This window comes from Lissotriton helveticus, chromosome 1_2 (genome assembly GCF_964261635.1).
Source record: "Lissotriton helveticus chromosome 1_2, aLisHel1.1, whole genome shotgun sequence".
Taxonomy (NCBI): Eukaryota; Metazoa; Chordata; class Amphibia; order Caudata; family Salamandridae; genus Lissotriton; species Lissotriton helveticus.
This window is the reverse complement of record NC_136058.1, coordinates 102,587,553-102,612,483: the sequence shown is the minus strand read 5'-3', so window position 1 is coordinate 102,612,483 and position 24,931 is coordinate 102,587,553. Positions and strand designations below refer to the sequence as shown.

At 42.3% G+C, this 24,931-nt stretch overlaps 1 protein-coding gene across 14 annotated transcripts in view; it reads right to left on the bottom strand.

Annotated features, from left to right (window-relative positions):
• The window catches only part of DOCK7 (dedicator of cytokinesis 7), an 870,736-nt gene that overhangs the window by 656,784 nt on the left and 189,021 nt on the right, over positions 1-24,931 (bottom strand). For all 14 annotated transcript variants that reach the window (XR_013603568.1, XR_013603571.1, XM_078669468.1 and 11 more), the window contains exon 7: positions 2,813-2,898. Coding sequence is in view for 12 of the 14 variants with exons in the window: in XM_078669468.1 (XP_078525594.1) it covers positions 2,813-2,898 (86 nt within the window). In the remaining 2 variants the exon portion in view is untranslated. The remainder of the gene's footprint in view (positions 1-2,812; positions 2,899-24,931) is intronic.

The window sequence follows — 24,931 nt, the reverse complement described above, 5'->3', positions numbered from 1 at the left end:
CTTGTTTGGCATAAGTATTATTCCTAATAGGCAGTGAGTCACTGCCTCTTCTTTAAATAGTGTCCAAGATGTTATCTGCATTGTTTCCACCAGGTGGAATCACCTGGATGTCACTGTTTATGCCTGAGGGCAGATATAATGGCTCCTTGGATGGCGTCAGTGCAATCTGCTCTCACAGTAAGCTTCTCATTAACACCACAATTACAGAGATAAATCATCTTTCTGCACTGAAGATTTAACAATACTTATGGGGATATTCATAGTCGCTTCTACTGCTTATGCTTAGAAGATTTCTCCTATGCCTCTCTATAGCTCTGAAATCGCAGGTCTTGATAGAAGAGTTGTCTGGGAACTTATAAAGAGTAACATATTAAAAAATGGTTTTGCAACTACCGAAGGGAGTAATGATCCAGGCATTTAGATGTAAACTAAATCTTGCAACTTGGTTTGTGTTAGTAAAATACTTTAATATATGAACTCCTGCTAAGTTGCCAGTAAACAAAAATGGAAACTAAATATCATATATGTGTTTGGAAAGAAGCAGTAAGTAGTGAAAGGAACTGGGCTCATCCATGAATACAACTAAAATGCTCAGAGACAGCGACAATGAGATGGTCAGTATTGAAATATCGGAGACCTTTCCTTCCAAATTTGCATTAACCTCTTCCACGCTGATGACGGAACCGCTCCGTCATCAGCCGCGGTAGCGCTGTGCTGATGACAGAGCGGTTCCGTCATGGCCCGCTCGATGCGCCTTTGCGGCGCTGATTTCGCACCTGCGCGGCGCGTTCTATTGAGCGGGCGGGGCCATGAATGACGGAACCGCTCTGTCATGAGCACAGCTCCACCGAGGCTGGTGACGGAGCGGTTCCGTCACCAGCATGGGTGCGGCAAGCGCCCCCCCCCCCAGCCCCCTTAGCACTGCGGCGGAATAGCCGCCGCAGCAAAGGTGTTAAAAAAATGGCTCATGTAACGTCTTTTTAAAGTGACAGAGTATTTAATAAACAAACCCTCAATTTCCCGGACAGTGGGGACATTAGGAAGCAAAGATGTATTTCGATATTGCAGTTAAGTGTTTTCAAATTCAGGTCACTTCGTAACCCCATTGTTTTGGTAGTAGAATCTTTGTAATAAGATACATATGAATAAAGGAAATTGTCTCCGCTTAGTGAACTGTAAGTGCAACTTATACCATGTATTAATTGACAGTAATTTTAAGGATATTAGGAAAAAATGTTTAAATGCTCTTTCCATAAAATATGGCACCTTTACACAATCTTCTGCACTGGAGTTTTTAACATAAATGTACTTTTGTAACCTGTAACTATTGCGTTGGGTCATTTTTAAAGATTGTTCTATGTAAATTTTAAAGAGAAGATGTAAATATTTTTTGTATTTTGTAATGTTTTATAAATAGGAATATTATGTAGCAAAGATTTATGGACAATTTTGTCTCAAACTTTTATGAAATCTGAATCGATTTCTGCACTGCTTGTACGAAGGGGGGAGGGGGAGCCAAATGCTGAAGGATGTCCGTCAAAAATTGCAATTTAACTCAGCTGAATGCCTTCTTTGTCTGGAGTGAGAGATTACCATTTTCAGTAAATGCATCAGTTGATTGTGACCTGAAGAATGTCTGACTGAGCAAAGCTTGGCTCCGGTGCACAAAGGAGAAAGGGAGAGGAGAGAAGAGAAGGGATGAGAGGGGACAAGTGGGAAGGGAAGAGAAGAGAGTAGGAGAAAGGAGGAAAAGCAGTTGTAACCAAAACTGCTACTCGTAAAGAAATTATAATTGAAGGCAATCCTCTTGGCATTTGATTCTGTATGGGCATTTATTCACTTTGGTACATTGTATCAGACATGCATAGCATGATCCCTGGCACAAATATTTGCTACCTTTGCATCCAGTTTGTGGTTACCTGGAATACCATTTCTCACACACACATATAATTTGTTTGTAAGAAAAATAATGATCCTAGGTACTGTTGCAGACCTTGAAGTATAACAATATTTTTTTAGACTCCCTTAGAAAAATCTTTAAATCCGAAAGCATTTTAGAAAACACAAAAGAAGAAGATTTGGAAAAGCCAATAGTTCTGGTGTTGGATGCGAACCTTTTAACTTTGTCAATGCTTTTTTTCATGGCATGGTTTTTGTAAAATGTATACTTGGAGGACCTACCAAGCCTTCACCAATATATGTCTAAACGCAAAATTGTGTTTTTTGCCTGAAAAAGCACACACTGCCATATTAGTCCCTGACACTGAAAGAACTAGTGTGTGATTGCGCTTCATCTGAAAGGGCGGAAAGCCTTCAATTACTGTGAAGGTAGACAATGGCTGAACTGCCCCATACTGCATGCTGAAGTGGCCAGAAGAAAATGTGAAAGACAATACATAAGACCAATGGATAAAGAGGACTGACTGAAAGCCCCTTTAGTAAATTCATAAAGTGTTAGCTAAAGCCATAACTAAAAACGGTGCTGTAAAGGGAGGCTTAAATGCATTTTTCGAAAACTTTCTTTGGGGAAGGTTTTTTCAATATCATGCTGGACAGCATCAGCCTGATCATCACTTAGAATAGTCTAAACAGAGGCCAATCCGGATTGGCCAAAAGGTGACAAATTAAAACTGCTTTTTCAGTCAACTTGACTAGAGGCAAACCAACCAATCAAAATTGTTCCTTTAATTCATTTCAGTATAATTTAAAACTGACAAGCCAATCTGAATACCTGGAGACAGTTTACATTGTTTTACAGTCAACAATTTCAAATGTAGACTTGACTGAAAGAAATAATACAATCAAAACTTACTTAAGAGTTAAACATTTCACCAGCAGTCTCTGACCAAAATGTTCTTTTGGTATTTCAGGAACACAAAGTCGCTCGATTGGCTCCTCCTGCAATAAGACACAAACTGCAATTAATACAAGTTTTCATCACCTGTTATATGCAAAATCCACATAATTAAAATAGTTAAACTAGCGCTGGCAAAGACAACAGGTATTTTACTCTAAAAGGCTTTTGCACACATGGCAGAAAATCTTGCAATGGGCTTTCAATATAAGAAACCCCTTTCCAAGATACCCAACAATAAATGCAGGTGCCTCACGACAAGCATGCATGCATATGTTGACGTGCATGTACACACATGTTGAGGCGCTCCCATCATGTGCACACACTAGAATCGTGATGCTGCAAGAGCATGCCACACAGCAGCCATTTTAAATTTACTGTTCTAACATGGGGGCCAGCCATGTTAGAATGGTAAACTGAAGTGTGGGGAAACAAATGATGCAGCTGCTGGGCCTTCATAATAAAAATAACAAAGAAATTAACAAAAAATAACAGGGGAAAAGGGATAGGGAGCAAGGCAGGGAGCATCATGAAAGTGACAGTCAAATGAGTGCGCTTTGCAGGATAAGGAGCATCGCAGGGAGCGGGAGTCAAAATTGAGCTTGCGGGAAGAGGAGGAATAACAAGGGAACAAAGCAAGCAATTTACACCTAGTTGCAGCACCTTCCCACTATAAATAGGTTTTGCGATTCTCAAATAGCGATTTTTTGAGAATCGCTATTTGAGAATCGCAAAACGAGATGTAATTAAAAATGTGCAAATATTTTGCGATTCCCTGACATTCCTTAATTGCGACTCGCAAATTGCGAGTCGCAATTAAGGAATGGCTTCTCGTTCATTTCTATGGGCCAAGAGGCCCATAGGAATGAAAGGGAATTGCTTGAGCAATTTGTGAGTACCCAAGAGGCACTTGCAAATTTCGGGCACAATTTCAAGGGTGCAAAGGTTCCAAAAGGACACACTGTTGCACCCCTGAAATGTGCATGTGTGCACATGTGGCGAACATACATGCCCTAAGGGCATGTATGTGTGCCACATGGCACTATGAAAAATGCAAAAAAGTACATTTTTCAAAGAAATTGCAAATTACCAGCAACCTGAAGTTGGTGGTAATTTGCGATTCCTTAAGCTAAAATCGCACAACTTGGGTGCTTCCTACATTGCATTTAAGGAATCGCAATTTGCGATAACTTAAATGTATTCGCAAAATAGTGAATCGCAAATTTTGCGATTTCCTATTTTGCGAGGGCCTTTCGGGATGATACATCCCAAAAGGCTTTTCCCGTTTGCAAATTAGCCGATTCTGAGAATCGGCCTATTGCGAACGGGAATGGGCTTGATACGTGGGCCCGATAATGCGCAGAGCTAGCTCTCATTAGGGATCTAGGGTACTCTTTAAACAGGTTATGATATACTCAACCTACTCTGAAAATATCTAATATCAGTACAAACTGATCTTTAGTCTATTTCATTAGTATAGGCAGGGAAGTCTTTCATGCTTATCTCTCAAGTCAACTTAAATCCGTAGACGAACTAGCCATGTCAAACTGTCGAAGATGTCAGCTCGTTAAGAAACTTTAGGTTTTAGGAAAAAAAAGACACATGATAAATCATACAAAGAGGGATAAAGTTTCGTACGTCTTTTAGAACTACTTTTACAAGAAAACATCTGATTGGTTGCACTTGTCTGCAGAGCGTCATGCCCTATTTTACATTTACCGGACAGTGTTATCCTGATCATTTTAAAAGTGTGGATACACTGAAAATATTCTTACATTTATTGTCAGGAGACACTAGTATAGTGTATGCATGCAATAAGTTTACTAAAACACGTGGAATTTTCCCATCATACAAAGTGTGACAAGAGGTCCATGATAAGCTTCTAAAATCGGACTAATCTTGCGGAAGCAGTATGCATTTTCCGGTGTTTTTATTTCTGTCACCAAAGCCCATGGGCGTTTGTGTAATAAATCCATAGTGTGTATGATAAATGTGGGTGTGGTGTGTGTGTGTGCGTGAGTGTATATATATATATTCAAATTATTTACATTTATTACCTATACAAAGTAGAAAAATGTCACATTCAAATAATTACATCAGTTACAATTCTATCTATAAGTGTACCATGAAGCTACTTTAACATATATATAACCCATCTTATGATGAAGTCGCCAATTATATCACTCTGCAGGATGTACCCTCGCCCATTTAGAACAGTTTTTTCTACGCTCTCTTTTGGTAGCGAGGGAAGTCATTTATGAATGTCCAAAAAGATAAAAATTGCCTGGCCAGACCAAAGTTAGGGTCTCATGTGACTTTGGGTTCCTGATGGGAGTGAACAGATATATCAGGCATACTGTATGTCTTTTTATGGCCTCACTAACTGCAGTGAAAAGCTTCCTAGGCCTGTTTCGGTATGCCCTAATAGCCACCATGTAAGTTGTGCAGAGTCCCCTAACAAAGAACTGTCTCCACCAACTGATACAAAAGAGATATGACACATCTACTGAACGGGACAGTGGCTTTTCAGTTCCCAATGGGAGAATCTAAAACATTTGCTTCGTCCCTGAGCAGCTACCAGGTTAGCTAGGTATTCTACAAAGAGACCTAGTTGTGCTAAAGCCTAACTTCTTGGGAGCCAAGTGCGCAGGCTAGCTATAATAGCAGGTGCAGCACTGTCCCTCCTTTCATGGACAAGAGCTCTCTTCTCTGCAAGGCCAGTGTGGCATTTGTACGTAGATGAACCAGGTCAGCAAATCAGACTTGGGGAGACGAGTTGGAGTCAATGAATGACTAAATAACTAGGTGTGTCCCTGATCACAGACACGCCAACTAGTGCTGTCAGAGGAAAGACGTATATGAACATCTCCTACAATCAAACATTAGGCTGTCTAAGGCATAATGGTTCTCTGTCCATCCATGAAGCTAATTGATTGCACCTGGTGGAATGGGGAGTGACAAAGGAATCAATGGTTGGTACTTTCCAGGCCCTGAAAGTTGCTCTAGTTGTGAATAGATATGCTATATAATGCTACCTGCGATGGCACTACTGAACCCCATAGTGGGTGTCTATCAGCTGCATGCAGGGCCACTTTGTATCTTACCCCTAGAAGGTAGCTTTTCCATACTGAATTATAATTAGCTCAAAAACACACATGAGTAGGGACAAATTTGATTTATTTTCCCCAAGTCACGAATGGAGACAACCCTGCAATGTGCTGCCAACTGTACTCTGATGAGCGGGAAATGATAACTCGCTGTAGATTTGGCATGTGAAAGGGGCAACTTAACCAAATTTGGGGAGCATAAGACCACCATCTCAAAGCTGACACCAAGGATTGCAGGATGGTGGGATGAGTTTGGATAAGTTCTCCAAACTATCATCCTAGCATGTCACTGCATGAAGTTGCAGGGAATGCATGTGGAGTCTGGCACAGAATTCCCCTGCTTTATGCCTAATATCTGAGGTCACAGGACTCTTTGACAACACTGGCCCAATATGGTCTTGATGTTCATGAAGTGATTCATCATCTAGTAGATGGCCATTACCTTCTCTAGAAGAAGGAAGACCTTTGCCAGCCTGGAATACACAACTGACCCTATGAACTGAGTCCTCTTTGATGGAGTATTTAGGTAAGTTCATTGAGAACTCAAGACTCAAAGGGTCAATGTTAGCCCAGACTATGCATCCTGCCTTGGTAGTGCTCAGACCTCCTGCTGCAGAGAGGCCATTACCAGGACCACGACTCATGAAGATCCTTAAGTGGGTTATTGAGATTGATAGAGCGAGGTAGAGAAACAAAATGTTGTGTACCCCTCGTAAAGTCATTTCCTCACAACTGTAACCTTTATTAATTGTGTGGTGTGGAAAATATTAATCAACATAGTATAGAATGCACACACAAATACACATGGGAATACTAATCTGCTGGCATGGAAAACTATAACTGACTAACTTAGTAATGTCGTCATGTTGTTTATTAATGCAAAGCTTTAACTTAATCAAATGCGGCATACATGTGCTTTCTGTTTGTGTATTTTGTGGCAAAGGCATGGAGGTAGGTGAGTATATCACACATACATGTTGCTTATTTGCTAGGTAACAACTAACAGGGAAATCTTTAGTATGGGGGGAGGTAAACAATAGTTCCTGTTCTGGCCCGTGAGGCCTAGTGAAAATATGGCTGCTTTTATTAACTGTGAATGGAATATGAACTGAGCAGGCGCAGCCCAAGTCCGAGATTGAATGTGAGCTGCCTGTGCCTGAACGAAAGCGGTTCAAGGACGACTTGCCCTGGGAGTCCTGATGACTGCCAAAAGAATGAACATTTGAGTTACTGATCGTGGGAAAGGTTCATGTAGTTGGTATTTGAGGATGTGACTAGGCCAAAGACTTTCTCAAACAAAGGACTCTTTAAAATTCAGCTGATGCTACGGAAATTGAATATTAGGATGATGAGTTGATGCTCATCCACCCTCAAATTGTCCAATCAGAACTTGAGTTTGTGCTGATAGTTACTTTTGTAGATAGATAAAGTTAGTGAAAAAGGTATAAAAAGTCCTGATTTTCCTTAAGAGAAAACTCTCTTCCGATTTCCTCCTGAGATGCTGTCGGTATGCTGATTATCCTGAGATGTAAGAATTCTTGAATAAATGTTTTATTTCTTTGAGTGAGAACTGAACTTTAGATGAGGTTATTAGTTAGGGAAGTTAGGAGAAAATGAATTTTGGGAACTACCTGTCTTTTGCTAATACTTGTTTTCTGAAATCAAAATAATAATGTCTATTTCTGAATCGCTGAAATACATGAATATAACTGTTTGAGATAAAACCTTTCTTCTTAAAAGTTATTATTGAATAAAGAAATAAATAAAGCGAATAAAGTCTGTTAGACATGCTAAACTTTGCTTTTAATAAAAATTAGATAAATGGATAATTAAGCTGGTCTTGTATTTTCCTACACCTACTTTTTTACTAGCAGATTCATCGAATATAATGGTGGTGTATCAGAATAAAATGTCTTGTTGATAGAAAAACCATGGTAAAACTCATTTAAACTGCAGGTGTAAATAGTATAAATATTCAGTTTTAATTTAGACACTCCGCTATGATACAGCAGCTCTCCTTTGAATTTCACTTATCCATGAGGTAGAGTGGAAGTGTTTGTGAGTGACTCACAGTGTTATGGGGCTCATTGATGAGTAAATGTATTATTTGATACTTCAGGGAAGGTGATATGGTTTTAGAAACTATTTCCGGAGTAGCGCTGCATCAAGATCAAAAGTCTATGTTCTGAAGTCGTAATGCTGTTTTTTTCTCGATTCAAACTGAAGATCTTCCGATATTCCTGTAGGACAAGTATATGAAAGCATGCATGATGAAGATTAGACCAGCACCTCCTGTCATTGTGTTAGCTGCCTAGATCTGACAAAGTCGGGAGGGAGAACTGAATTAGTAGTTAAGATCTCAGATTGGGCAGATTTCTCCACCATTTTTCCTTATAGGAAAGTAGTGGGACTAATATCCAGGCCAACATTTTAGAGGCTCTATTGCTCCTACAAGGAGACGCCTCTTGACATCCTGCAAAAGTTAAATGAAAGTCAACTGGGGTAGGAGTGTCCTGGGAAGGGTGCATAGATGTTCCTTTCCAATGGGAAGAACTAAATGTCAAGGGTTCTCTATGTCCAGTCCAATAGAAGTAATGGAGAGAAAGCTTTCCTAAATGGTGTGGAGAGTACTTACTGAGATGGACCAGAGAGAGCAGCTGGTCCCTAGGGGCCTTCTTGACCCAGGGTTGTTGTTCCCTCTAACTGTGGGTTGCTTCTAGAGGAAGAGCAGGCTTTAGCTTGACTTTGAGGCAAAAAAGCAACACTTGATTTTAAAGACTGGAGTTGCCTTTGCCAGCTGCAAAGGTAGGTGGTCTTAGCTGTACCCAAGGGCGTAACACTGACCCCCGCAGGCATTGTGGTGCGGGGGGCCTCAAGCTCCAGGGGGGCCCATCAGCACAGCACTCTGGCTGCAGGGCTCCTGATTGAGCCTGGAGGGGGGCCCCCGAGCTGCCTTGCAGGGAGGCCCCCTCAAAGTTGGTTACGCCAGTGGCTGTACCACTGCATAAAAGCATTTTGTAATTCTGGAGGACCTCGCTCGTCAATTGATTTACTTTTCCCATTGAACGGAGATGACTACCATGGAGGTCTGACTATTTCAGACCCAATTGCTAATGCAGGGACAGTCCGAAGTTAATGGTCCCGGTGGCAGTATCTCTGAGGTTCTGGGACTCAACAGTTATAATTTGGACCACTTTTTCCAAGTAAAACATTAGCCAGTACTCTTCCACTGACTCGGAGCAAGCAGGTGTATCCTTCAAACATATGCCACAAATGCAGCCTGTAGCTGGCCAGGAGGATGTTGGTACTGACTTGACTCTGTGATAGACCTCTGGGCTTGTAAATTGTCTTGCCATGTGTCTTGAAAGACAGCCTGCACCACAATGAACTGGGCTTAGGGGTTTTTGGAGACCAAAACGAATGTTTAAAAGCCTAGAACTTGTTTTCAATGGATTTCAAGATTGCAGACTCGCTAAATGATTCTCTCCAGCTATCGAGCCTGCTTAAAGAACTGAGGCACAATAGCCAAGGCGAACTCCAGTGGAGGAGTTGCTGTTTTCAACAGAGCATAAATGCTCAAATTCTCCAGGAGGGGCTCACGGAGGTCATCACTCAAAGCATTGGCCTTGGTGTCATGGTAACAGCTGGCTAGATGCAGCTGTACCTAACTTTGGGTACTGGTCTCCAGTTTGATATCTAGATCCCCCAAGCGGGACCGCTTGCAGGTATAAGACTTTGAGAGTACATTCACAGAAGTGTAATCCTTTTCTGAAGACCAGGCAGCATAATTCAGAAGTAGGTCTTGGACCCACCGATAGGCACCTACGGTACTAAATGAGACAGGAAGACTGGTGCCTGCCACTGGTTCTCAGGACTTGCACCCAGGTTGGAGAGAGCTCCACTTGATCGGTGGGAGATCCAAAGGCAGTGGAGGCTGCTGAACTGGGCTAGACATCCATGGCACGACACTCAAAGCATCCAAGGATTAGCAACTCTTGGGCCCGCAGCTCTTAGTGGCCCGCAGCTCTTAGTTTGATGGGGAAAATTGGAATGACTTGTCGACTACTGAGCACACTTTTTCTGAAGGGGACAAAAAGAAGAAGAGCGGTATCTAAGGCAACAGCAACACTCTTGTTCTGAACTAGATTAGTGCAGACTCCTTCTCTAGAAACTGGATAAGCAGAGAGTAAGGCAGGATCACATATCCCTGGGTATGCGCCACATCTGGTGATATGTGGTCTCTCACCAGATGTACTGTGGTTGGGTGCAGAAAGAGGTCAGATAGGCGAAGTCTAGTGCTTCTCAGTCCCTCAAAGTACTCTTTAATCATGTTTTTTGAATGAGAATAATGACCTGCCCAAACACAGGGGGGTATACTTATCCGGCACTATATCTTGCAATAAGGCTATGTAATCCCATCTGTACAGCATGCGAGCTGGCCTGTATCACAAGGATGGAAAAGGCATCAAGAGATGGGTCCTGCTGATCAAACAGCAACTGCAACATAGACCACTCACCTGTCCAGGGCAAGTCTCTAGAGTTACCAGTGTGGCTTAATCACTTGTTTCAATTGAGTTAGGGCCCAACAACGAGGAGAGACTGAATAAATCCAGGGCTTCAATCTCCGCTTACACCCACATTAACATAAGGATATGGAGATTAAAAGAGCATTTGCAACCCTTGTCTTTTAAGCACTTGACGATCCTTCCCGAAAACTGTAACTGAATCCAACTTAAACAGGTTGTACAGTTAAGGAGGGCTGCGGGAGAATGGTCTTATGAGCAGGCACTTTTACATGTCCTCCAGTTACTCAAACAACTTGAATAGTGAGGATGACCTCTACACAGGAGAGGTCCTGGGTAATGTCGTCTCTATAAGTCATGTGTTCAAAGAGTGCTCAGGATCATCCTGCACCAATGGTGCAGGGGTGTGGCACAGCTGCAGAAAATGGACCTTTATCACAACATGAATGCTCAAAGTGGAGGGCTGGGCATAATCTACAGAGCTGAAGGAAAAAGAGGATGGAGGGGAAATCAGCTAACAAGGCTTAAATATCTAAAGACTGTTCAGGACACAGCACTCGCCTAGAAGTTAATGAACACATGATAAGTAGTTTCATGTGCTCCTTTTTTCAGTAAAAAAAAAAAAAAGGTGCTAACAATACCAGATTGATGCAGGCAGAGACAGTCGCCCTCCATCACTAATCTTACATATCTGAGAAATGCAAGATCGCTGTACAAAAGGCATTTCTTTTTTGAGAAATAAAATCACTTTATATCCCTCCTTGACTCAGTCTAAAACCAACTGAAACATATCTTCCATCTGGTCAAATACCTAACAACCTATACAAATGACAAAATCTCAAAACAGAGACTGGAGGCCATAAACTGTTGAAACAGTGAACTTATATCGCCTCACTCCTCATTCCGTCACAAACAAAATGCATTTAGAGTTGTTCAGCGATTGGAAACCTATCACTATGATGTGTCCAAGGTGTGAGATTTAGGCAAGTGCCCAGTCTCAAGTGAATGGGAGGTAGCCCAAGATGCATAGGTAGAGTGGCAAAAATGTTATTTTGATAGGAAACATGCTGTCTCGTCAACAAAGGCTAAAGCGGGAGATATGGTAAGGCAGAAATTTCCCCAAAAAGGGAAATCTTCTACATTTTCTACACCTCTTGAAGTGGTCAAATTGTTTCACAATGCTGTTAAATTGAGTATTAGTCGCAACAGAGTGGCTGTTGTCGCCGATAACATCAAAAACTGGGATGGTGTTGTGGGTGCATAGCATGTTTCCTCTACTTTGAGAAGTGTGCACACAACATTGCATCCCAAACATTTGAAGATTTTGTTTCATGCTATGTGTTGGTCTTTGCCGAGGAGCGGTGAAACAATATGTTGGTGCCCACATGATTTTCTTTTCAGCTTGTTATTGCTCAATGCTTTGAATTGTGTACTCTGTATGTAGTTAACATAGAATCTGATAAGAGTATAGTGTATACGTTTTGTGCTTTTGTTTTACGTTATTTTGAGGGAGGTGTGTGGTGTCTTGTCTGTGAATTGAGGCAGTGATGTTTAGAGATATAACGTAGAACATTAAGGGAGAATGTAGGCAAAGGTACACTGATGCAAGTGAGTTGGACTCCAGCAGCTGATATGGATGAGACAATTCTATTGTATTGGTGTACTTAAATAAACCTGCTTCTCAACACTACCTAGCAAGAAAGGCGGGGAATTTCTACCATCAATATGAACCAACTGTATCTAAAGGTCTCCTCACCAAACGACATCTCGTGCCTCACCGTCACTCAAAACTCCATTCAAGACTGGATGACTTAAAATAATTTAAAACTGAACCCTTCCACATTTGAATTCCTACTCATCTCTTCTGCAAAAAAATAAACATTTCTTATACAATCCAAGATGGAAACACTTAACATCCTCAACAGCAAACCCACCATTGATGACAGTGCAAAATTCCTTGGAGTCGCCCTAAACAAAAGAGTACATTTACACTCCCAAATCAGCACCATGGCCAGAAACACGCTATATCAACTGTGTGTTCTCTGGTGTATCCGCTGTTACATTCCAGCACAAGATCTGAAATCCCTCGCTCAAATACGAGTGCTCTTCAGAATCGACTATTTCAATTCTCTCTTGACAGGTCTGACAAAATCCCATCTCACCCTCCATGAAATCAGCCCTACACTCTGCAGCACGCTTCATCTACGGGGCCGTAAAATTACCACATCTCTCGCCGCTGGCTGCCCAATGAATGAAGGGTATATACAACACAACTTTTATCTTCCCACTGCTGCAACACCTTCTCTTCTGACTTTACTCTAAATTTCATTTGTATTTCCTCAAGGGTTGCCTCTTTCCCTATTTCCTCCTCTTTGCTCAGTATGTCCTTTTTTAATAGCTTTTCTATTTTTGCCATATTTTCCTCCAGTCCAGAGAATTCCGCTTTTTCTTCCCTGGCCAAACTGATCGATAGACATTTCAGAATCCCCTAGACTAAGCCTTATATGCATCCAAAACTATATGGGGGAGCTGATGTCATATTACAAGAGAAAAACTCCTCTGTTGCCAGAGCTAACTTTGCCACCATCCCTTCCCTAAGTAAGATCCTTCTGTTGACTGTCCACCTCCTTTCCCCCGTTGTATCTGCCAATTCCACTTTTACCTTTGCTCACTTTGCCACTGGATTCAAGCAAGCCGGGCTGGACTGTTCCCATGAGGCACAGGGTCAGACTGATTTGCATATAGCCATGTCTGAACTGGGGTGGCAGAGTGGGCTAAAGAACGGTGATGGATTAAACCCAGATCTTTTGACTGGGTGTGAGTGTTTGATTGGTTCAGATGCTCCGTCCATCACCACCCCCTTTTGTACCGCTTTGGCCGCCATAAGTGTGGCAGGGTATGCTCAGACGTGAGTCCCTTGCTCACTTTGCCACTGGATTCAAGCAAGCCGGGCTGAAGACGGCTGTAATGCCAGAATCCGGTCCTCGGAAGCTTGTTTCCGGTCCAGGGAAGGCATGGCTTGGCAGTTCGGGCTGGACTGTTCCCATGAGGCACAGAGTCAGACTGATTTGCATATATCCATGTCTGAACTGGGGTGGCAGAGTGGGCTAAAGAACGGTGATGGATTAAACCCAGATCTTTTGACTGGGTGTGAGTGTTTGATTGGTTCAGATGCTCCGTCCATCACCACCCCCTTTTGTACCGAATTCCACTTTTACCGGCAGAGCTGCGTGATCTGAGAGCTGAATAGGGAAATGTTCTATCCATGCCACTTTCTACACCTCTCTCCTGTCCATAAAAAAGTAATCTAGTCTGGAATAGAGGCTGTTCCTTTTACTATGGTAGGTGTAGTCCCTGCAGTTCCCATTTACTTTACGAAAGACATCGCATAGGTTATAATTCTCCAGTATATATATAAGTAAGCTGTCATCTTTGGGGAGTTAATCTGAATCGGTACTGACGATCTATCAAGGTTATTGTCTAAAAGAATGTTAAAGTCACCCCCTAAGATAATAGGTGCATTCAAATCTACCAGGCTGGAAAAAGGTTTGCCAAATGAGAGTCGTCATTAATATCCGGCCAAACCAGCTCACTATCGTACACAGAATTTGATGTATATTAATCTCGGCAAAAACCCAGCGGCCTCCCTCATCCGCTTTACACTTTGTCAGCCCTACTCCAGATCTCATTTTATAGATCAGGGCTATACCTTTAGTACATTGTGGTTGATGGGGGACTCCAATAGTCTCCATCCACCTTATGTTTAACAATAAATCTCTACATTCCTGCATTCTTAGGTGGTTTTCTTGTAACATGACTATTTGTGATTTGTGTTCCTTCAAGTACTGCAGTATAATACGTTGCCTTTTTTTTTACCTGCAGCCCATTAACATTCCAACAGAGTATTTAGAGAACCCTTTTCTTTTTTATATTACCTTCATCGCTTATACTCATCATTTTGTTTTTTATTTTTCCTCTTTTTTTTTTTCTTTTTCCAATTGCTACTCCTATTTGATGCTACCCTTCTACCTTGACATGAGGAATCAAATTTTTTCAGCTTTTCCCCCCCATGCTCCTCACCACGTGTTCCCCCTCCCGGGCAGAGCCAGGGATATAGTGAATCGAGAATGCTGTGGGAGACTGCTGGCATGGAAAGCAAGGTTGAAAAGGAATCAGAACTATATTAAGAAGATCATAGATAGCACAGATAGCATGGTGTAGGAGACCTGCAAGATAAAACGAGCCTATAATGAGTATTTTAAAGATTTATACACAGAAGACCTCTTAACAAACAAAGCAGACAGAGGCATGGTTACAAGGGAAAAACCTCCCTAAGCTATCACATGAACAATAACAGTTTCTGTGTCAGGAAATAACAGGTAGTGAAATGCTGGCAGCAATTAAAAAAGCAAAAAGAGACGAGGTTGCTGGTCCCAATACAATTCCTAGCGAGTTTTATGCAGTAAATGCTGACGGGATTATTACAATTTGGATCAAGCTCTATATTTATCAAAGGTATACCCATCCCGGAAACATGGGACAAAGCAGTAATAGTTTAATCCCAAAGGGAGTAGGAATCCCCTTCAGTGCCAATTGTATCGCCCAATTTCATTACTCAGTAGTGATGATAAAGTCTTTACCAGTATACTGGCAGCACATTTAAATAAAGTAGTGGAATACCTAATGCATGAGGACCAAAAAGGCTTCTTGCCAGGGAGAAGCCTGAGAGAACTGAACCACTTGCTGATACGTTCAATAGACCTAGCTATAACCTCAGGTCGTTACCATGGACGCAGCCAAAGTGTTTGATCACTTTAATTGGAGGTATCTTATGGCAGTTTTAGACCATTTTGGTATGAGCAAGTCTTTGTTAGCTACATTAGGTAAGAATTATTACACTTCTTCTGTTCCTAAAGTCACTTTTCTGTTCGACAATATCACCCTAAACTTTGATAAAAATGTCATTCAAGCCCTGCAGGGGAAAATTACATATTTTATTTGGGGCAACAAAGGTTTACCTCTCTGGTAGAAATTAGGGAGAAAGGCTGGAGCGGGGGGTTTGGGGCTTCCAGACTTCCAACTTTATTGCTGGGCCTTTCAGCTCAAGAATAATATAGTGTTACTTTTCGGCCCAGACAAGACCTTAATTGGTGCCATGTACAGAGCAATGCTTTAGGGTCTTCCCAAGGAGGGCTTTACCGATACGTCTGGGGCGCCTAAATACTTTAAGGTCAGACTAAAATGTTTTCAAGCAGCAGCAAAAAACTGGTATGAGGTTAGATCACATGCATATTACAGTAAGTTGTCTACCATATAGGACTCCCCAGGTTCTACAGAGTGCTTGCTGGATACTCTTTCGGCCCCCTTTAAACAGTGCACGATAAGCAGATGGGAGCAGTTGTCAGACAAGGGGCAGCACCTAACCTGGGAATACTGGAGAACCAGGACTGAGGGGAGAATCTCTAGGTTCATAGTCTATCAAGTGAACTCATGGCTGAAGAGCCAAGATTGGATAGGAATGCAAACAAGTCAAATGGAAAGGGACCTTCAAGACTGCCGGTCTAAGAAAAAGGAAGTGGTGCAGTAGTATCAACATCTACTTACAGCGTCTAATGTCAAGATGAGGGCTCCATTTTCGGTATGGGGTGGATACTTGCTGGACACTGAGCTGGAAGAATTATGGCAAGTATCTTTATCTACACTTTACTCGATTGTTGAGCCTGCTGCATTAAGGAAGAACCACTTCTTTACTCTTTATAAATTATACTGTACTCCGGGATAGGCTGGCGAAAATAAGGGGTAATGGCGACCCTATATGCAAACATTGTGGAAGCAACGAGCCGGACGATATGCACATGTTCGCCACCTGTCCAAAGTTAGAAGAGCTCTGGCTTTCCGTGGGTTACAGGATCGCCCTCTCATTGGGTTCTACTATGCAGGTAAGTATGATTTTAATCATGTTTGGGATTAAGCAACAGCGTGTGGGGGCCTATTCTTAAACACAAAGCAAAGAAATCTAACATTCTACTTAATCTTAATTGCGAGAAGCAAAATATGCGAATTAAGGACTCAAGCCTCTCCACCTTCCCGGCAAGCGTGGATAAACTCTGTGGCCTTTTTTGTGCAAAGAGATAGATGAGCGATCGGAGGGCGGTGACTTTTGGGATATGCTGAGATGCTAAGCAAATGTATGCGTCCAATGATTACATCTGCTTAAAGCAGTTGGGCAGTGAGTAAGATAGATTCGAGGAAGCCCACGCAATAAGCTTAAAGAAGAAAATTCAATATTTGGGGCACGTGGACTCCACATACCGTAATGGTGCTTATTTCAATAAGTTGCAAATACAGTTTGAAAACCACCGGATATCGCTGTACCCTGACTACACCCACGCAGTCCAACATCAAAGGTCCTCTTATCAAACAGTTAAAAAGAAACTGCGCACCAAGAACCTTAAATACACCCTCTTGCTCCTCGCCCGTCTGAAGATCATACACAAGCAAAAATAGTACTTCTTCGAAAGCCCTGAGGAGGAGGAAGAATGCATCGAGGTAATGGGTCCAGTATCACACTCTGGCTACGTGTCCCAAAGTCCTAAAAGAACTCAAGAGCGCAGATCACACAATTTTTAAAAATGCCCACAAATTGCAGGTGCCAAGCCCCCCACACGAACAGGTCCAACGCAGCAGAGAGGAGGCTCTGGCCGCCGCAAACACCTTCAGAGAGGATAGCCTCCGCATGGCCCCGGATTCGTCGGAGGAAAGTACTGTACATTCCGACTCTGAAAACAGTCTTACTTTGTTCCCTACGATAACACTTCAGACAGCAGACTATTTGCTGGGCTAGTGCAGCCCAAGAGAAGTGGCCCGTCTGCCGCACGGATCAAGGACACAGCGGTGGTTCAACATTGGCATCTGGTTTCACAGACAATTGTATCTTTTTCCTACATGGTTATAAAGATGACAGTTAATGTGATAATTATGATGTAATTCCCGGGCTCTGTACAGCTCATACATGTGGGTAAGCAAACATGAATGGTGGCAGCAACTACCCTCTAAATGTGTATGCACTATATATATATATATATATATATATATATATATATATATATATATATATATATATATATATATATATTGCAGTCGATGAAGGGTTTTTCCGGGATCCATCCCGTGGTCAGTTGGCGCAATACCGGCAGAACCCAAGCCGGTCAAAATTGATAACAGTCCAATTTGTAAAGTGAAATTGCGCACTCAGAGGAAGGTTTAAACAATCACCATTTATTGTTCCATGATACCGCTACGCGTTTCGCCACCCAGCGGTGGCTTGATCACACGATACTTTTGCCTTCTCATGAACGTGCATATCTAGACAGTGGTAACTAAACATAGAAGAGGCACTGCGCATCAGTGTGTTCGGACTGAAAACAGAGTCACCATTTTTGAATGGTTAACATATAGCCTTATATTATGGTAAGTCTATGTTGTGGATGCGTGAGCCACATATGTATGACTTGTACCATTGCACATTAAATCATAATACACTCATATTGAAAAAGAATTACTTTTCTTAACATTGTAAATACACATTATTTATGTTAATTACAGCAGTAACGTTATTTTTGTTTTTGTTTTTAAACAAGGCGTTACTGAACCAGGAACCTTTCCATCTGTATTGGGTCTAGTGCCCACACCTTCCTTCCATATAGGTTTCTTAGCGGACTAGTGCCCAACTTTATACTAATTTTGTCATGTTAAGCCGAACATCCAAAACTAAAGTTGCCGAGTGGCCTATACTGCAATTACCTCCACCCCAATTACATACCAACCATCAAAGGTGTAACACCGTGCAAAAAATTATAATTATTTCTATTCAGACAAAATCTGTCTAGAGTTCATAAATCATATGGAAAAAATTATATATATATATATATATATATAGCACTAATTGTGCAGTTGTGTTCTCAGTTTGGCCCAGCATTGTTCGATGGCTGGTCCCTGTATTCACAGTTTAAAGGGAGTTTAGGGGTTCTGGCCCACAGGGGTTGACAACCTATGAGTCTAGGAGCTCAATAATTCCACCGACACCACAAATACACACTATCATCAGTCACGCATGCTCGGCTCCTATAACTTAATTACCTGGAATGTGCGGGGACTGGGATCGGTGCAAAAGCGACATAGGGTGCATGCACAATTGATCAGGCGCAAGGCGCAGATAATGTACCTGCAAGAATTACATCTTACAGCATTGGAGGTGGGAAAAGTACGCAAGAAATGGAAAGGGCAGGTTTTTTCTACCAGCTACTCGGCCTTTTCAAGAGGCGTGACTATTTGGATCAGGCATAGGGTTCCATTTGTAGTGCTAGAAAGGCGTGTCGACGAACAGGGTAGACACATACTACTGCGTGGGACCCTAGATGGCTCGCCGGTGGTGCTAGGTAATTTCTATGCCCCAAATTTCGACCAGGATCAATTTTTCAAGGGATTGAACACAATACTGGTAGACTGGGAGGCATAGCCATGGATATTAGGAGGTGACTGTAACGTCATGGACACATCCTTAGATAGATCACACCCACCTTAACATGGAGAAGTTACTGTTAAATAAGAGGAAGCCCTTTGTGGGTGGGCGCTGGGGAATGTATGGAGAATGAAAAAAATCTGTAAACAAGGAATAGTCCTTTTACTACCCAGTCCATCAATTGCACACACATTGATAGAGTACCGTGCTCCTGCACTATCCCTGCAGAAGGCTTCAAAGCTATAGACCCCGATCTACTGCTTAGTATCCCAGCTACATAATAGATCATATGGTTCGGGCACGGCACCCTGGGTTGTAAAGGCAGGACTAGGCCCGATGCGCGATCTCAGGCATTAAGCGCATATTCAACGACAGCTTACGATGCACCACCAAACCGGACTGTGGACACGCTGGGCCAGAACGGGGGAGGTAGATGGGGGCAACTGTTGTTGGTTGGCTAATTCATTTTCAAAGAAGACGTCTGAAATTAAAGAAACTTATTGTATGTGTGTACATAAGGCAATAGAGTTAATTTGCATTTCGACAATGTACTAATTGCATTGAGATGTTAAATAATGACAATCGTAAAATACAAATGGTAAATGTTTGTAATTGACACACGTGATCATGTGGAAACTAATAAAATCTGTTTTAAAAAAATGGTGCTTATTTTAATAATCGGAGATGATATGAGGTAAAAAAAGGACTGCTTTTATCAACCTAAAGGCCCTACACACATCCACTCCCCGTTACCTAGTGGACAAACTCAAGCTACTAGGAGGCTCTAGACCATAGAGAAACACTAAAGTATTGTTGCTAGAAACCACAACATTAAAAAAGGAACACCTCATGGCACAATCCTCATCAGGTAACACCACCAGAAGATGGAACTCCTTATCTCCAAACCTACACACCACCACCTCGCTCAAAACCTTCAAAACTGAGCTGAAAGCCTTTCTCCTTCTAAGATACTTTAGCTAAAGACACTGTAGCTAATCCTAACCAGTGGGAACATGCTCTCTCACATCCTTGGCTTAGACTTACACCATCCTCAAAGTTCTCAAACTGCTTTCCATTGAAGGCAGATCCACCTACAAGAATGCTTGCATTACGCATAAAGCCTTGCAACAGCATACCCCATTGTATCTCGCAGGCAAACTCCACAAAGCGGGCAGATTTAGAGAAATGAGAATCACAAATACTCTCATGCTAGTACCTCCCTTGGTAAACAAGAAAGCTACCCAGTTACGCTCTTTCTCCGGAAACGCGCCTACTATCTGGAACACACTCCTCAAAGATCTACGGTGCAACCCCTCCTACCTTAGCTTCAAACAAGAGCTCAAGCAGCACCTTCTAAACAAATACTGGGGTCCTTAATCCTCCCATCCAACAGGGGGTCACAACCTGCCCATGACGGTGCTATGTTCTCTCCACGTTATACCGTTCTTACTATCCCCTCCTCTCATTCCCAAATATATTACCACCCTCCCCCTACTAGCTCTCTTATATTCCCTACCTACCCCTACATGCTATCTCCTCTCCCATCACTCTCCTCAGTTTCCCGTTTCCTCTTTACCCCCCCCCCCACCATCCCTGACCACCCACGCGAGATCAACTATACAATTCTGGCTATGGTCTAACTGTACTCATTATTTTCATGTCCATGTATTACTGTTCTTTGCATTTTGTTCCTATTTTCTTGCACTTTCCCTTTTGTACAAATGTTATATTTCATTTTGTTCCACTCTCAACCCTTGTTAAGCCCTCTGATACCCTTGGGTCTAGCCAGCGCTATATAAAACCATTTAAATAAATAAATCTCCATCTCATCAGAAGCTTAGCAGAAAATGGCACCAGTAAACAACCTATTTACTGCTGTAATTCATTAAACCTACACCTAGAACAATTCCAATTCTGTGCCTTCTATAATGATTTACTATTTTATAATTCTGGACCTTATGGTAATCTTATTATGAATGTTGGACCTTATGTAACTATCCATGTAATGACTAATCTCTATGGTAAAGTGCTCTAACACCTCTGGGCAATGTCAGCACATCAAAATGTATAAATAAATCCAAGCAGGAAGAGGGGCATACTCTGAAATTACCAGAAAAGGAAGTTTCCGACCAAGATGCTTGGTGGCAGTACTCTCACAAATTGTGAATGAGCCATGAGACGCATGAGTATGACCAATTAATCAAAAAACAAGCACAGTGAAATGAAATTACATGGGGGCAAGTGCCCTATTAGTGTAGTATTTGAGTAATCTTTTGGGTTGAACCATCTGATATTTACCATTGTATGGTTGATAGGTATTACACAAATTAGGTTTGTAGTAAAAAGCTCAATGAGTTGCCTCAATTTCAGTAACGTGCTTTGAATATTTAAGAGCCTAGTTTTTGAGCATAATGATCGTGCAGAAGTATTTGTTCAGTAGATTAGAGGTTGCTTTATGTTTCCCTGTTGAAAATGTATTTTTTTTTTTATAATTCTGTGTTTTGGATGATTTTGTCTAGCTCACTACTATGTCGAAAGTTAGTACTGATTCCAGAGTCATGGGAGCATTACTGCGATACCAGTCAAAAAGGACTTTTGAAAGTTAAACTGGCAAAAGTTCAGTCTGTACTTATATATTTCTGTAAAGTTAGTTCATCTATGCTACGATCTCCAAGGAAGATCTGGGGAAAGAATAATACGATTTTCAGTTATTCCTTCCTTGAGTTTAAATCTTTTGATTGAGCAAAAAAAAAGGAGCAACATACTCTCCAGGCAAATGAAAGCATACATTTGTGGTGATTTGTTGATTGTGTTAGGTCATGTAACTGGAGACTCCACAATCTCAAACATACCAGAATCTGTAACTTTCTTGAGTTTTTAAAGCATTGGTGGCAAGTGGTGGGCTGGTATTGGCATGTGGCCAGACTGACCTTCCTTCCTGAATTTTAAAAGTATTCCACAGTTCTCTTCCAGGGCACTGCAGCCCTGACACAACGCCATTAAAGTTTTTGGGGGATACATGCACTGCATGAAAAGAAACACTAACTTCCCAAACGCCCCTCCTCAGTGAGTGCAGTTGTGCATGGTGTGATTATAGAGCAATTACACACTGTCCACTACCCCATCACTTTTGGGTTTTTAGCTAGTAGGTACCGTGAAGGCAACACGCCCTTGAGTGCAGGTTGTTCTGGCTACAATAACATACTATCTGGACAAAGTATGTTCAAAACATTTGTTCCATCTTGGAGGGCTATTTGTATTGTATTTATATTTATTAAGCGCAACATTCATCCCAAGGGACATCATGGTGTTAGAAAAGCGCTATCCTGATATGGAGAAGGAGATTGCGGACAGTTTAAAGGGGTGGGTCCTCAGCCAGGATGACAGTAGGTATCTTTGGCTGTGTTCTGGGGAGCATCCATGTTTTCAATTTCTTCCTAAAGGACAAATATTCATCCGATAAGTGAAGGTCTAATGGTAGTTCATTCCAGTGAACGGCTGCCAGTTTAGAGAAGGATCGACCTCCGGCTCTAACCTTTTTGACCCGTGATCTTGGGCAGGGCATGATGGCGAGATCTTAGATTTCGTGTGGGAATATAGAATTCTATTTTATCTTGCAAGATGCAGGCCACTCTTACGTAGAGCTCTGTGTGCATAACACAGGAGCTTGAACTTAGCCCTTTGGCGTACGGGCAGCCAATGCAGTTCCCTCACACTTTCAGATGCCGAGTTGTATTTGCTTTTATTGCAGACCAGTTTAGCAGCAGCATTCTGGACCACCTGTAGTAGGGGAAAAAGAAACTCTGGCATGCCCACATAGAGCGCATTCCCATAGTCAAGTCTGATTGAAAGTAAATCTGGGTAATGGACTTTCTACAGTTTAAAGGGATCCATGAAAAAAGTATTCGTAGTAGTCTCAGCATCGCAAAGCTTTTGCTGCACAGCGCTCTAACTTAATTTTGCATTGTCAGTGCATTATCGATGAGTATGCCCAAATTTTTTGCAACTCGCTTGGGTTCTGGGGCGACTCCTAGTGCCCAGTGCCACCAAGTGTTGTCCCAAACTAAGTGTGCTCCACCGAAAAGCAGGATCTCAGATTTTTCAGCATTTCATTTCAAACAGTGTACATCATCCAGGTTGCTGTTTCTGTGAGACCGTTAATTAAATTATTTTTTGTATCCTCATGCTTTTCTTCAAAGGCAATTAGCAGCTGCGTGTCATCCGCATAGGAGCAGATTTAAACCCCCTTTTCCTGCTAATCTCAGCTAAGGAGGAGACGTAAGCATTTAAAAGGGTGGGGCTCAGGGAGGCTCCCTGCGAGACTCGGTATTTGATAGTTTTTGAACTGGAAGAAAAGGGGGCCATTTGGATTTTTTGTGTTCTATTTTGTAGGAAAGAGGTGAACCACTGAAGAGCTTTCGAATGTATTCCTTTTTCATGTAAGATAAGCAGCAGGTGGTCGTGAGATGCAGTATCAAAAGCTGCCATTCGGTTCAAAAGAATCAGTGCAGCAGCTTTACCTTGGTCCACCAAGGATCTGATATTGTCTGATACTGCAAGTAAGGTGGCTTGTGTTTCGATCTCCTCAATGACGCTATCCTGTACTCCAACCCCCGACACACAGCAGTGCCTCAACCAAAGAACAATGCTACTTGGTCAGCCTTTGACACCTACTCCGAAGAAGAAATTGGCAGACTGCTCAACACCTTGAAACCTTCCAATCACCTCTCTGACCCCCTTCCTGCTAACGCTGTAAAAGACTTTTCCCCTTGGCTTCTCCCACTCTGGTCAAAGATTATCAATAGCTCTCTTCAACAAGGATCCATCCCCAACGCCCTCAAAGTAGGGCAAGTCACTCCGCTACTGAAAAAAACAACAGCAGACCCCACTGATCTAAACAATTACCGCCCTATTACAAACATTCCCACTCTCGCTAAACTGTTGGAAAAATGTGTACAACAACAACTGACTAAACACATAGATAAGTTTGATCTCCTAAACGCTCATCAGTCAGGCTTCCGAGCAGGGCACAGTACCGAAACTGCCATGACTCACATAGTGGACGATGCCCTCCAAATCCTAGACCAAAACGATACCTGCCTCCTCATCCTTCTGGATCTCTCCTCAGCATTCAATACAGTTAAACATGAGAACTTACTCGAACTGTTAAACACAAGAATGGGCATATCTGGGACTGTTCTAAAGTGGTTCACCTCATTTCTACACAACCGGACACAAAGATTCAAAAGCAACAACCTGCTGTCCTCTTCGGTACCTGTATCGCTAGGCGTCCCTCAAGGATCCTCCCTCTCCCCAACACTGTTCAACCTAGTTATGGAACCTCTCACTACGCTGCTACAGGCATCTAATGTGCACTTTCACATGTATGCCGACGACACCCAACTTTATCTCAAAATACAATCTCCCAAGGACATCATGCTTCTGAACACCACGATCAGAAACACCCAATCCTGGCTTGCTGAGAATCACCTCAAACTCAATGCTCTGAAGACCGAGTTCCTCCTGATCTCACCTCCCGCTAAAATATCCACGGCCCAAACATGGCTTAAGCAATTAACAGCTCTAAATGTACAGCCCATCGTAGTTGACTCAGCAAAATCTTTAGGCATAACACTGGACACCAATCTCAACATGCAGCAGCACATCAGCAAGGCAACCAAAGGAGCGAACTTTCAAATCAATACCCTGAGAAAACTTAAACCCTTCCTTCCTGCCAAAGACTTCCAAACTGCAGTACAATCTATAGTCATCCCGCACATAGATTACGGTAGCACCGCCCTCTGCGGGCTCCCCCTAACTACAACGGCTCCCCTAAGAGCGTCCCTTAACGCCGCAGCGAGACTCGTCACTGGCTCAAAAAAACACTCGCATATCTCCCTGGACTTTAAATCACTGAAATGGCTAC